General features: G+C 44.6%; 1 protein-coding gene across 1 annotated transcript in view; it reads left to right on the top strand.

Moving 5' to 3' along the window:
* Nucleotides 1–13,832, top strand: part of RNF17 (ring finger protein 17) — a 232,475-nt gene that overhangs the window by 111,804 nt on the left and 106,839 nt on the right. Inside the window, exons 22-25 of the mRNA XM_075066159.1 lie at nt 5,159–5,279; nt 6,175–6,295; nt 9,937–10,164; nt 11,666–11,816. Coding sequence (XP_074922260.1) covers nt 5,159–5,279; nt 6,175–6,295; nt 9,937–10,164; nt 11,666–11,816 — 621 coding nt within the window. The remainder of the gene's footprint in view (nt 1–5,158; nt 5,280–6,174; nt 6,296–9,936; nt 10,165–11,665; nt 11,817–13,832) is intronic.

Raw genomic sequence — 13,832 nt, 5'->3', positions numbered from 1 at the left:
TGCTCCCCAGGGCACAGGAGCCAGAATGCAGCAGATCCCTGGTATCAAGGGGGACATCGCCGGGTCTGCAGTACCAGTCGACTGCGTCTAAGAGTTGCTCATTGCCATGTTCCCAATCGCCAGATCTTCAGTACTGCTCGAGGAGCTATAGGCGTCGATTGCCAAATACCCGCTGTTGATCCACTGAGCTCCACCACCTGACTCCGAGCAGCTGTCGTCGAGTCTCTGAGACCCGGTACCAGTCCTCTTGTAGTGAGTGGCATGGAAACCAGCAGAAGGAGGACTCTGAAGCCTCATCAGCACCATGTGGTCTCTGAGGCATCGCTCACCCTCTTCGGACGAAGAGGAAGAGGCCCCAGGCCCTTTGAGACAATCGCTCTCAGCCAAGCATGGAGGAGCTGCTCTTGTATTGCCAGCCAGTGCTTGGCCCCCACCATGGCAGTTCTGGAACCCATGGGCGTTCTGCAGACACTTGTCCAGTGCTGTGTGTCAGGCGTGTCATACAGGAAATCGATGAGCATCTCCCACTCTCCCCCGACATTGGACATGGGGCCAGAGTGCGGTGCCCAGGAGCCTTCTACTGGGGAGAAGACTAATCCAGAGGTGGAAGTTGCACCCACCCTTCCCCCTGCCTCCTCATCATCCTTGCCGATGAGGCAGTGGCAGGACCATCCCAGTCGATGTGTCTGGACAAAGCTCTGGCACACCAGGAGCTGTTTAAGAGGGTGGCAGCCAGCCTGGCTTACAGGCAGAGGAGTTAGCAGAACCCTCCAATGGCCTGTTCAACATCCTGGCCACAGTAGCCCTGTGGAGCTTCCTGTACATTAGGAGTGGTAAAACTGGTCAAAGCCCTCTGGCAAACCCCTTTCTCTCTCCTGCCCATTTCCAAGCAGGCAGAGAGGAAGCACTATGTCCCTGCTATGGGACCTGAATATTTGTACACTAACCCTGCCCCAAACTCCTGTATGGTATCTGTGGTCAACAAGAGAGACAGGCAGGGACAACCCAGCCCTACTCCCAAGAATAAAGATGGCAAGAGGCTTGATTTGTTTGGGAGGAAGGTTTATTCATCTGTCAGTCTTCAGGTCAGAGTAGCTAACCACCAGGCTCTCCTGGACAGATATGATTTTAATGTTTGGCAGTCTATCACCAAGTTCGCATATGTGCTGCCCGAGGAGTCCAAGATGGAGTTCCTGGCTATGCTTGAGGAGGGGAAAATTGTGGCAAGGGTCTTCCTCCATGCCGCATCTGATGCATCGGACTCACCCACGAAGTTCATGGCAGCGGTGGTGGTGGTTAAGCGGGCATTGTGGCTGATGTCGTCTGGGCTGGCCACAGAACTCCAGTTCTCACTACAGGACCTCCCCTTTGGCGGCCTGGCCCTGTTTGTGGAGCAAACAGACACAAAATTACATGAGCTACCCTTTGGTCCCTTAGTCTCTGTATGCCAGCCCTAGTTAGAAAGAGGTTCAAGCCTCAGCAACCTCATAGACCTGCCAGTCAGGTGAGTTTGGAGCCCTATCATAAGAAGGACAAGGGCTACACATGCCACCAGGGCCACCAATCTGGCTCAGCCTCGCAGTCAGGTTCATCCTGCTTCCCTCGAGGGAACAAGCGGTCATTTTGAGGGTGTGTCATAAGTAGATAGGTAAGGTACGGGTTAATTTTCTTTTGCCTGTAAAGGGTGAACAAAGGGAACCAAACACCTGACCAGAGGACCAATCAGAGAACTGGATTGTTTAAAAGTCAGGGGCGGGAATTTGTATACTCAGGGTCTTTCTTGTTTCCTTTCAGGGAACTGATTGACTTTATCAAAAGTCAGCGGTGCGGAATTGTAATAACTCAGGGTCGCATTTTTGTTTCTCGCTGTCTCGCTAAACAAAGGCATATATATCTTCTAATCATCTTATCTCGAATTTTTCTACATCAAAAAGTGTATCCTGTGGCGTACACCGGAAAACAATAGTAATTCGGCTTGTGGGAGCTGTTGTTGCTATTTCCAGGTGTATGTTGTCCTCGACAAATCGGTCTTACTATGTTATTCCATCGCTGAAGAAAACAGTTTTTCTTCTGCACCCTCTCTGCTTCAGATCTTCATCCTTACAATCTTGTGAGTACAGACAACTGAAGCAATTGTATGCGGACGATGGTATCGTTTTCGTGTGTTGTTATTTCAGATGTGGTTGTTGATTTGCTGGACTGGTTTTAACGGGTCTTCTTTTAATCATTAGCTGTTTTATTCTATTTTGTCAAGCAAGAGCCCTGTTATTGAGTTTGCTTAATGCAGATTTATTTTTCTGTATTTTCTTCTCTATTAAAGTTTTCTTCTTAACTTAGTGAAGTTCTTTTCCTAGTGAGGAAAAGGCAAAGGAGATTTTTGTTGTACCATAAGAGCTCTGTAGTCTCGTGACGGCAGAAAGGGGAGGAGCGCCATGCTCGTTGGATTTTTCCTATTCGTTCGCAGGGCAGTACATGCAATCTGCCGGGAGAACGACGAGAGAAAGTGGAATCATTCTGTTTCTGTGTTTTATGTTTTTCTTCTTAGCTACGGCTACTAGACCAGGGAGGGTGGAATTCTCCTGGTGTGTTAGTGCGGTTAGCTTTGATTGTGGCCTAGCCTTTCGGAGGGAGGTAAATGATCTCTTTATCTCTTGGTTTTGCATTCAAGGAGTGAAGTCTAGTCTCGCACCGGCTAACCCAGGGAAGGGGGGGAAGCTGGGAGAGGAGAGAGGGAGACCCAGGGTTCTGGGTCTTGGGGGTCCCCCAGGGAAAGGTTGGGGTGACTCGGGGGTAACTAGGAACCCCAATAGTCCTAGTTGGTGGCAGCAAGATAGATCCAAGCTGGGTATAAGCTTGGGGAAGGTTCACAGTAGACACCCAGATTTTGTACGCTAAAGTCCAGATCTGGGACAGACGGTTGTGACAGGGTGTGCCGAAAGGCGACATCCCAGTCTGTGAACTGGATCCTCCCACTCTTTGTTTTGTCAACCACCTTTCTTTTTTCCTCCCCGCTTGGACCTCAATAACTACAGTCCGTAGTGGCCACTTACGTCAGATGTCAGGGTATCCAGATCTACCTGTACCTCAACAACTGGCTCGTCAAGGGCTGCTCCAAGTCCAGCGCAGTGTCAAAGTGCTGCAGGACTCATGCTAAGCTCTGGGCCTGTTGATAAACGATCAAAAGTCCACGTTCGTCCCAGTCCAGAGGATAGAGTTCATCCACGCAGTGCTAGACTCTACTGACACCAAGGTGTTTCTACCACAGGACAGGTTTGATTCTATGTCAAAGCTAATTACCCACCTCTTCATGCACCAGATAACCACAGGCAGAGTCTGTATCAGGCTTCTAGGCCTCATGGGAGCGTGTACCTGTGTGGTCCACCAACCAAGGCTCAAAATGTGGCCCCTCCAGCTATGGCTGGCAAAGGCCTACTCCTGGTCCAGCTATCACCTGGACAAGGTTATTGTGATCCCATGCAGCATATTCACCTCCCTAAAGTGGTGGCCCAACCCAAAGGGAGTGATGGCAGGAGTGCCATTTGCAAATCCTCGTCCCGAGGTCTTGCTGCTATCAGATGCCTCACACCTCAGATGGGGTGCACATCTTGGGACAATGTGAACCCACTGCATATAAATGCCAAAGAGCTCACCCCCAGTTGTCGGATCAAGCGCTGTGAGTCCTGACAGAAAGCACAGCCTCCATGATCTGTGTGGACAAGGGAGCTCGCAGTTATAGGCTCTTTGTCAGGAAGCCATCCGTCTATGGGATTTCTGTATCCAGCACAGAATCCACATGAAGGCAGCGCATCTCCCTGGCTTTCACAACACGCTGGCGGACCACCTCAGCAGGTCCTTTTGCTCTCACCATGAGTGGTCTCCTGGATGGTCTTCCACAAATGGGGAGCTCCCCAAGTGGACCTGTTTGCCACCAAACAGAACAAGAAATGTCCGCACTTCTGTTCTCTACAGGGTCTAGGCAAGGGTGCCTTTTCAGACGTGCTTCTCCTGTTGTGGGCAGAGGATCTGTTGTATGCTTTCCCACCAATCCCTCTGTCATCAGATGTTCGGCTGTGTGTGTTCTCCCTGTGTGCGTTCTCCCTGTGTGCTGTTCCAGCTCTGCGTAGATAGCTAGCACAGCAGACCTCAAGCAAACTGCACAATGACCACAAAATCTGTTAGGATGAGAAGGCGCCTGGCCAGGTTTATTGTTGACAAAGCATGGTAATAGCACCTGGCGAACTCCACAAGGATACTAAGACTTGTATGCGCGATACAATGGATGCAGCTCAGTCAGTGGTGGGACTTTCCACTATTCCGTAGGCTGGCTAAAGACGCTCCCTCTGAGATACATCTTGATATACAGATACAAACAAATTATGTATTGCCCCTGACGTATCAGAGTGCCACCCATTGTCTTGTACATGTTGGTTTCATGAAAACATTTCTATTCATCATGCTGTCATCCTGACCTTATCCTTAAGATGGGCCAGCATGTTCCTTTTATCTTTGGGGATATAGTGGTATCGAGGTGTTCTGGTACCACCTTCCTGGAATGTTCTTGTGTGAGAGCTTTGTGCCTCGCATCTCTTAGGAATATATTTCTGCAATATCAGCCCTGTTCTTGCCAGATTATGTGAGCAGAGCCTGCTTACATGGGCTTATGTTTCAGGCTCTCTTCTTACTACACCCTCTTATCAGCAGAGCCCTGTCAAAGATCAAGAGGGACAGGGACAAGGTCATGGTTGCCCTAGCGTGGCCTTGCTAACACTGGTACGGCATACTCTTGGATCTAGCAGTGGCTACTGTGTACTCAAAAATCCAAAGAATGGCTAATTTGTTACTGTTTTGCCATGACTCTGTCTCAGTAAGTCCACTAATTCTATTTAAATCAACACAGTGAGGTGAAAGTTGTGCCTATTTTTTACCCACCTGTGGCTGCCTTTCTCCTTGCACTAAACCCATGATAGTCTACACTGATAGCCTTTCTCCTTGCACTGAAACCCATGATAGTCTCCTTGCACTGAAACCCATGTTTAGTCTATGCTGATCAGTAAGTGGATTCCTTATGCCTTCCTGGTCACTTTTATGAAAAGGATTTGGCCCTAAATGGATAGTGTGGATGTATGACAACAGGTATCTAATCTGATTTATTACTTAGGCCATCAGGAGCAAGCTGGCTCATATTGAACCCTATAAAGGAGGAAATGAGTGGAGCAGAGAAGCAAAGGAAAGATTTGAAGAAATGACTCAAGAAAAATTTATGCTGTGCTCAGTCATTAGTAAGTTATCAATAGTGTGTCTATTACATAATTAATACTGTTAAATAATTAAAAATAATTGTGCATATTCAGATCATCACATATCAAAAAAGTAAATACTTTCATACGTTAAATGAGATAAATCCACTCTGTTATGATTACTCCCCCTAAAGTTTGCTGATAGATCTGCACTTTTACCAAAGTATATTCATATTTGCAGTAAGTAATGTGATTGGCTGAGCGTTTCCAAATGTAATGTAATTGGAATGAAACTTTATAGCGAAATTTGAATTTGAAAGCCAAATTGCAGCATTATTTATGCATTCAGTTCCATGTGGACAATGTGAGTGATAACTGGTGTAAACAGTGGTTTGCATTAATTTGTAGGGTTTGATTTCAGAGATGCTTAGTATTCATGGCTTCCTCTATCCACAGTAGGAAGTTTGGGTGATCAGCTCCTCTGAAACAGGCCAATACAATGTGCTGCTGAATTTCAAATTATGTCTGTTCCGTGGGATTTTTCCCATTATTGGTTTTTGCTAAAGTGTAACTTCATTTATGTGAGATGGGAATTCTTATGTAAGTCAATACCAAAAAATTAACTTGGAAACTGCCTAATAAAGGAAGTTTGAGCAATAGTTGGCTGTTTGGCCATAATGTTGTTGAGGTGTAGAAACAACCAAAAAAAATCCTTACTGGATATGGGTGTAAAGTTGGGACTGTCTAAAGAATTTGCGTTAAAACTGGATATATTTTTTATTTTGCAGATCAGACCTTGGTAGATTTTAATTTTTCGATGTTCTACCTGCCCCTACCCACCTGTACACCCTCTCTCACCACTCAGACAACTAACTTTTTCAGTGTTGTAGTCACTGGACATTTTTTAAATTCAGCTTTATCTTTATCTATTTTGAAGGTATATCTCAAGATAATGTTCTGTCAGTTGAACTCTTTGACTCCCCAGATGTTCTTGGAAAAAGATCCTCTAGTCTGAACAGTCAGCTAGTTAAAGAAGAGCTAGCATCTTACATACTAGGGCAAGTATTCTGTTTATAATCTACTGTTTGGTGGGTGTGTGGGTGGAGCAGAGGGACTGAAATTGTCTGAGTCTGGATTCCTAACAAGCTAGCAAAGTGCCTACCAATTACTTTTCAGACCCTTCCTTACCTCCTTTCCCAGAGCACACCTTCCTCTGCAGCATGGGGCACAGGTCACTTGCTGGAGCATTCTCTGCACCTTGAGGTCTTTAAACCACAATTTGAGGACTTCAATAACTCAGGCATAGGTTAGGGGTTTGTTACGGGAGTGGGTGGATGAGATTCTGTGGCCTGCATTGTGCAGGAGGTCAGACTAGATGACTATAACAGTCCCTTCTGATTTTGTCTATGAATCTATGAAACACCAGACAGATCCATCATCTGACTGACTAAAGGCTTGATTCCTCGATGGTTCTAATGCATAGAAAACTCCTGCTCTGAGGAGGTGAAAGTGGTGCTGTTACATAGTAGAAAATCAGTAGAATCATCACACGTACATACAACAGTGGGAAAGATTCCAAATCTGGTGTAATTTGAAACAAATTACCCCGGCATCCTCTTCCCTCCCATTAATACTAGACTACATCCTAGAGCTCGAGAAGATCTCAGCCCACTAAAAGTACACCTTACGGCCATAATGGCCTTCTACCAGTAAATAGACGGCTATTGAGCATTTTACCCATCCGATAGCAAAGAGATTCCTCAAGGGTATGAGTAATGTCGGAGAAAAACAGAGTTCTTACTCTCAGGTTGGGTGCAGCAAGTCAGATAGCTTTTCTCTAGCAATTGCGTGGAGGAAGAGCGCAAAACAGGTCTCTCTCCAGGTAAACAATTACAGCAAGCATTTATACCTTTTGTTACAGACAATAATTGACAACAGCTGCATTTTATTTATACATATGTAACCCTTCTGCCCCTCTGAGTTGGCAGCAACAAGGGCCGGGTTCAGTATCCAGGGGTTCCGTTTCAATAACACAATGCATAACTGGCTTGAGCCCCCACCCAGTGACCTGGGACACTTACATACCACCTCCCCCTCGGGCGCCTCTAGGAGGCAATACTTCCCCTCTCGCAAGCACGGAGTCTGAGTGTAGCAAAATCCTTTTAATAAAGGAGGGATAACAATAGCAGCATCACATTAGGAACACCACAACAGGCATATATAACACAAGTTAAGCAAAAAACCCACTCCAAGTGATCTTTTTGGTCAATGTGCTCTCCGCTTAGAGACTAAATCCAACAACCCAAAAGTCGTCTGCAGTGCACCCCCTAGCGTTCATAAGTTTATTCTGCAGAGTTTACCCCCCATCAACCTGGGTGAAGGGGGGGGGGTGCGTAATGGGGCACGATGTGGGCTCAGGCCATGCGCTTCCGCGCGTGCTCCATGGAGTCTGCTGCAGTCTTCACCACAACCAGCCCACATAACACCATGCTGTGAGTGCTCCTCCAGCCAATTGCCAGACGTACTGGCCAGCTGTCCCCCGCAAATACCGCTCCAGGCCCCCTCGTTCTATAGGTGGGTTCCAAACTTAGCTGCAAATGCTGCTCCACTCATTGACCAAGCCTTTAGAGAAATAGGTCTTCAGGCCGTCTCATACCTCCTACTTAGGTGACACTAGCACTCAGTGATCTTCAGCTCCAGTTTCCTGTTTGAGTGGATTCATGGGCCTCTTAGCGCATGTCCGCTTGTGTAAGGGACCCCGCGTGCTGGTGCACCATTGGCCAGCATGAATTCAGTTCAGCCAGCCTCTAATGGACTCCTAACTGGAATCAAATATAGCTCTACTCTTAACAGGTGGGGATGAGGATGTGCCATTGATGTCCAGTGCCTGCAAAGGCTCATTAACATTCAGTAGTACAACACCAGTTCCGTCTCCAACCTCTCTCCAGTTCACTGGGTTTTGAACCATATCCTTGATTAGCAAGTGCTATTAGATTGAGGTGTTGATCCGTGCATTTCTGTCAGTAAGCTAGTCTCTAGTTCCTCATTACATAATCAGAAGGTGACTAACACTTAATTCTTCCTGCCTCAGAACAAGAGAAATTGGGTGTGTTCGAGGCAGAGCTGTCAAAATAACCATCCCAGGCTGCCATGGGCTATGCTAGGTGAGGTGGGTGTGCCAATGCAAATACCTGAAATTCCTTTCCACACTCCCCATAATTCACCACCAGAAGTCAGGGTAGAGCTCATCCTGACTCTGTTTACACATGTCATCCTGACATCTTTTCCTCCACAATTTCGATTATAGTCTACATTCCATACTTCTCTAACACAAGGTCACAACAACTTCTCATACAGTTCTTTTCCCACTCACCTCACACAATTCTCGGTTCTACAAATCTCACATTTGGATTACAGCTAGACTGATTTGCTCACGTAAGGGGATTGTCTGAATTTGAAATCCCCTTCAAATCTCTGTGAGTTCTTTCTCTACTTCCACACCAGTCTCTACCCACAAATCAGATGTTCCCCACAACCATGGGACCTTAATCTAACTCTGAGGCTTAACAAAGCCAACTTCCAAAGCCATGACCATGTGCTCACTTATGTATCTGTCCATGAAGATAGCATTCCTAATGGCCATCACTTTGGTGTGAAGAATTGGTGAAATAGCAGTACTAATGGCACACACTCCCTTCGCGATTTTTTTTAAAGACAAGGTCACACTGAGACAGTTCCCAGAGTTCCTCCCCTAAGTAATCTTGTCCTTCCTTACGAATCAACTAATTCACTTGCCCACCTTCTTCCCAAAGCCTCACTGTGACAGAGAAGCAATATTACATACACTTGATGTCAGGAGAGCTTTATAATTCTATTTGGACAGAACAAAGTACTTCAGGAACTCTCCTAAACTGTTCCTCTGAATTGCAGACAGATCTAAGGGATCCGCAGTATCAACTCAAAAGTTTCAGAGGGGTAGCCGTGTTAGTCTGTATCAGCAAAAACAGCAAAAACAATGAGGAGTCCTTGTGGCACTTTAGAGACTAACAAATTTATATGGGCATAAGCTTTCGTGGGTGATGCTCCATCAGGAGTACTGCGAGGGAGTCACCTCCAGCGAACACTCACAGGGACACTACTCGAAGAGATAGTTACCTTGTGCAGTAATGATGCTTCTTTGAGATGCGTCTTCATATGGGTGCTCCATGAGCTGCCCTTCTACTTTGGAGTTCTCATGAACGAGCTCTGCGGTAGAGAAGGAACTGAGGGTAGTTCACCTTCACAGCACTAGATAGTCACGAGACAAGGAGAGCACATGTGCGGGCTGAATGGACGCTATCTAAAATTTCCGATCGAGTCTCAGGGTCACAAACACACCTGCAATGGAGCACACATAGGAGGATGCATCTCGAAGAAACATTGTTACTGCACAAGGTGAGTAACTCTGTTATACAGAAAACAATAGAAAACAAGGAAAAAGTAGCGGAAGGGGTTACTATAACCCTACAGAAACACTGGAGTTGCTTGCTTGTTTGTGGGGGGGAGGGGAGGGTTGTTCCTGTTTTCTGAGACCTTTAGCTTTAGCCTTTTCTGTTGCCTAAATTTTAGTAACACACCTTACCATTGAACTAATATAGTAGTGGAAGTAAAACTTGAACTATAAACTCAGTCTCAAACTGTATTTTTCATTTTCATGCAGATACACCAAAAGTAGTGCTACAGAGCACAATGAAATATGGGATCCTGCTCTAGAAGAAATTTTTGAAACTGAAACAGTAGATATTTTAAACTCTAAAAACATAAAATCTCTACAGAACGAGGATTTACGATCACTTTCTAACAAAGAACTACAAGTGCGAATCAGTCACGTGGTATCCCCAAATAAGATCTTTGTACAATGGCTGTCATCAGATAAGTTACTGAAAAGGTATTCTAAGAACTACCAAAATAGAAGCATTTTTATTGGTTTATATTTTTAAAGCCTTATGAGTTATCTTTAGAATGATAAGATACTTTAATCAATTAAAAAAAGAAACAAGTTGCTGTATCAGCTACTATTTTGCAGTGTATCAGTACTCAATTTCTGGTTTTCAAAGCTATTGCATTTTCTTTACCACCACCACCACCTCTGGCCCTCCAGTGAACATAATGTAGGAAGCAATAGATTTGCACTATGTTTCACTAAATACATATGCAGTTAATCTTATAGTGCTGTGACAGCTTGCTATGCTTACTGCTGAATGATGCTGTCTCCTTGTGTTTTGGGGATTAGCTCAGTCAGGGTCACACCGCTTCCAGTGGTTACACTCCATCAATTTCTCCTCTGCAGCCCCTTTCTAGCTCCTGGGAGCCGCAGCTGTCCTCTTTGTGACTCAGCCATCCAACCAGGTTACTACTGTGGTTTCCCCTTTGCAGGATGGGGGGGAAGTGTATCAAAGCTCCTGCTCTCCAGCAGTGTCAGGCAGTCTTCTACTTCACTGCCTCACAGTGACACACCCGCAATGACTGGCAGGGGAACTCGGGCCCATCCTCTACTCTGGATTCCAGCTCAGGGACCCTCTACAGAACAGCCAAGGTCCGTTCCCTACACCTTCCTGGCTTTCCCTGAGCTGCTTCCATACTTCCTGGCTCTCCCTACTCCTCTGGGTTTGCCGTCTCTTCACTTCCTTCTCCCAGGGAATAACTTTAGACGACTTATCTGTACAGCCCCCTGAAACACTCCCCCCCTTTTCCGGGAAGTGACTCCAGATTCCTTCCACGCACCCCCCTCTGCGTCCAATATTGATATTTATTGTCCATGTGCTATAATACATGTTGTTTTTCTCAAGAATTCCACAGATGTATATGGGTTGAGTTATATCTTTTGCTAAGCTCAGTCATTTCTCCTCATTCAGACATCCCTCAAGTAAAGGCTTCAAAGCAACTGTGTAATATTAATGTAGCAAACTGACTTAGCCCCCTGACCACTGTGTAAGATTTTTGCTGTCTATTTTAAAAAATTGGCTTACTTCGTCGACAAACTTTTTGTGCCAATCACTCTTCTCTGCTTCTTTCTGCCCATTTCCTTTTTTCTTGAATACACACTACTTGTATTCCCTCCAAATCTATTTTTTGATGGTACCAAAGGAAGGAGTGGGGGAGACTCTATTCTTTCTTGAAAATTAAAAGACAATATAAGAAGGAACAGATTAGAAATGCTGCTACATGAAAGGACTGGGTTTTCTGAAAAGAATTCCGTGGTTATGAAAACATAGTTACGTTAGAGCATAGTTACTACCTTTCCAATACTGTGTACCTGCCACAAAGTTACTGAAATGTTATTGCATAATATTTCATCAGTAATTGGGTAAATACATCCTCAAACCACTGGATAAATCTTTAGTCTTGGGAGGAATTGGTTTAGATATCATGGGGGTTTTTGATGTTAGTTTACAGGAAAAGATGGCTGCTATCTATGAAAATTCCAAGTTTGAGCAAGTGAAGTGGGAAAGTGATATGTACTGTGCTATTCGTATACCTGATCTGAACCAATGGCAAAGAGGCAAAATCAGCAGGGTTGTCTCTGAAACCACTGTAGAGGTAAATATCTCATTAAGTAACAAAGATTTGATTAAATTAGTTTAAAATGTATCCCTTTCAGCTGTAGACACATTCTGTTGTTTGTTCATTTTGTATCACTTTCTTATTTATCATCGTGCTTTTGGGAGGAGTTAAATTTTAATTATGTTAACACTATTATACAAAAGTTTAAAGTCTCATCAAACTCAAAACAACTTTAAAAGTGGGTTTGGTAGTTTGGGAGTTGGCTGAGGACTGACTCGTTCTATTCCAATTATATTAATAGTAAAGCTCTCAATTAATTCCAGTTTACTCACGCGATTAAGTAAAAAATATTGTGATTAGTTGCAGTTTTAATTGTACTCTTAAACAATAGAATACCAATTGAATTTTATTAGATATTATGGATGTGTATCTACATTTTCATGTATATTGCATTCTGTATTGTAATTGAAATCAGTGTGTATTATTTATTACCAGTATTTGCACTGTAAAAATGATAAACAAAAGAAATCGTATTTTTCAGTTCACCTCATTCAAGTAGTGTAGTGCATTCTTTCTCCTGAAAGTGCAGCTTACAAATGTAGATTTTTTTGTTATGAAACAATGTAAAACTTCAGAGCCTACAAGTCCACTCAGTCCTACTTCTTGTTCAGCCAATCGCTAAGACAAACAGGTTTGTTTACATCTACAGGAAATATTGCTTCCCTCTTCTTATTTACAATGTCACCAGAAAGTGAGAACAGGCATTTGCAAGGCTGGCTCCAGGGTTTTAAGCAGCAAAAAGAAGAAGAAGAAAAAAAAGCCGCAATCACGATCTGCAGCTCTGCTGCTGCTGCTTCAGTCTTTGGTGGCAATTCGGGGGCGGGTCCTTCCCTCCGAGAAGGAGTGAGGGACCCACCACCAAATTGCCGCCGAAGACCTGGATGTGCCACCCCTCACCATTGGCTGCCCCAAGCAGCTGCTTGATGAGCTGGTGCCTGGAGCCGGCCCTAGGTATTTTCATTGCACCTTTGTAGCCTATGTTGCAAGGTATTTATGTGCCAGATATACTAAACATTGAAATGCCCCTTTGTGCTTCAGCCATCATTCCAGAGGATGTGCTTCCATGCTGATGATGCTCATAAAAAAAAATGCTTTAATTAAATTTGTGACTGAACTCCTTGGGGGAGAATTAATTGTATGTCCCCTGCTCTGTTTTACCCACATTCTGCCATATATTTCACGTTATAGCAGTCTCGGATGATGGTCCAGCACATGTTCATTTTAAGACTGCTAGTATTGCAGATTTGACAAAACCCAAAGAAGGTATCAGTGTGAGATTTCTAAAGACAGCACTCAATCCAAGGTTTAAGAATCTGAAGTGCCTTCCAAAATCTGAGTGGCATGAGGTGTAGAGCATGTTTTCAGAAGTCTTAAAAGTGCAACACTCCAATGCAGGAACTACAGAACCCGAACCGCCACAAAAGAAAATCAACCTTGTGCTGGTGGCATCTGACTCAGAGAATGAATATGAACATGCGTCGATCCACACTGCTTTGGATTCTTATCAAGTAGAACTCATCGTCGGCATGCAGCAGGTCCTCAAGGAAACCATTTTAAAGCACTAGGAGAAGAGGAAGATGATCAGGAACAGTCAGCATGAATACACCAAGGGCAAGTCATGCCTGGCCAACCTGATTGCCTTCCATGATAAGATAACTGGCTCTGTGGATATGGGGAAAGAAGTGCACGTGATATATCTTGACTTTAGCAAAGCTTTTGATACAGTCCCCCACAATATTCTTGCTAGCAAGTTAAAAAAGTATAGTTTGAATGAATGGACTATAAGGTAGATAGAAAGCTGGCCAAATTGTCGGGCTAACGGGTAGTGATCAACGTCTGATGTCTAATTGGCAGCCGGTATCAAGCGGAGTGCCCCAAGGGTCGGTCTTGGGGCCAGTTTTGTTCAACATCTTTATTAATGTTCTGGATGATGGATAGATTGCATCCTCAGCAAGTTCGCAGATGACACTAAGTCATGGGGAGAGGTAGTTA

This window comes from Chelonoidis abingdonii, chromosome 1 (genome assembly GCF_003597395.2).
Source record: "Chelonoidis abingdonii isolate Lonesome George chromosome 1, CheloAbing_2.0, whole genome shotgun sequence".
NCBI classification, from domain to species: Eukaryota; Metazoa; Chordata; order Testudines; family Testudinidae; genus Chelonoidis; species Chelonoidis abingdonii.
The sequence above is the reverse complement of the archived record's forward strand: the minus strand, read 5'-3'. Positions and strand labels throughout refer to the sequence as shown.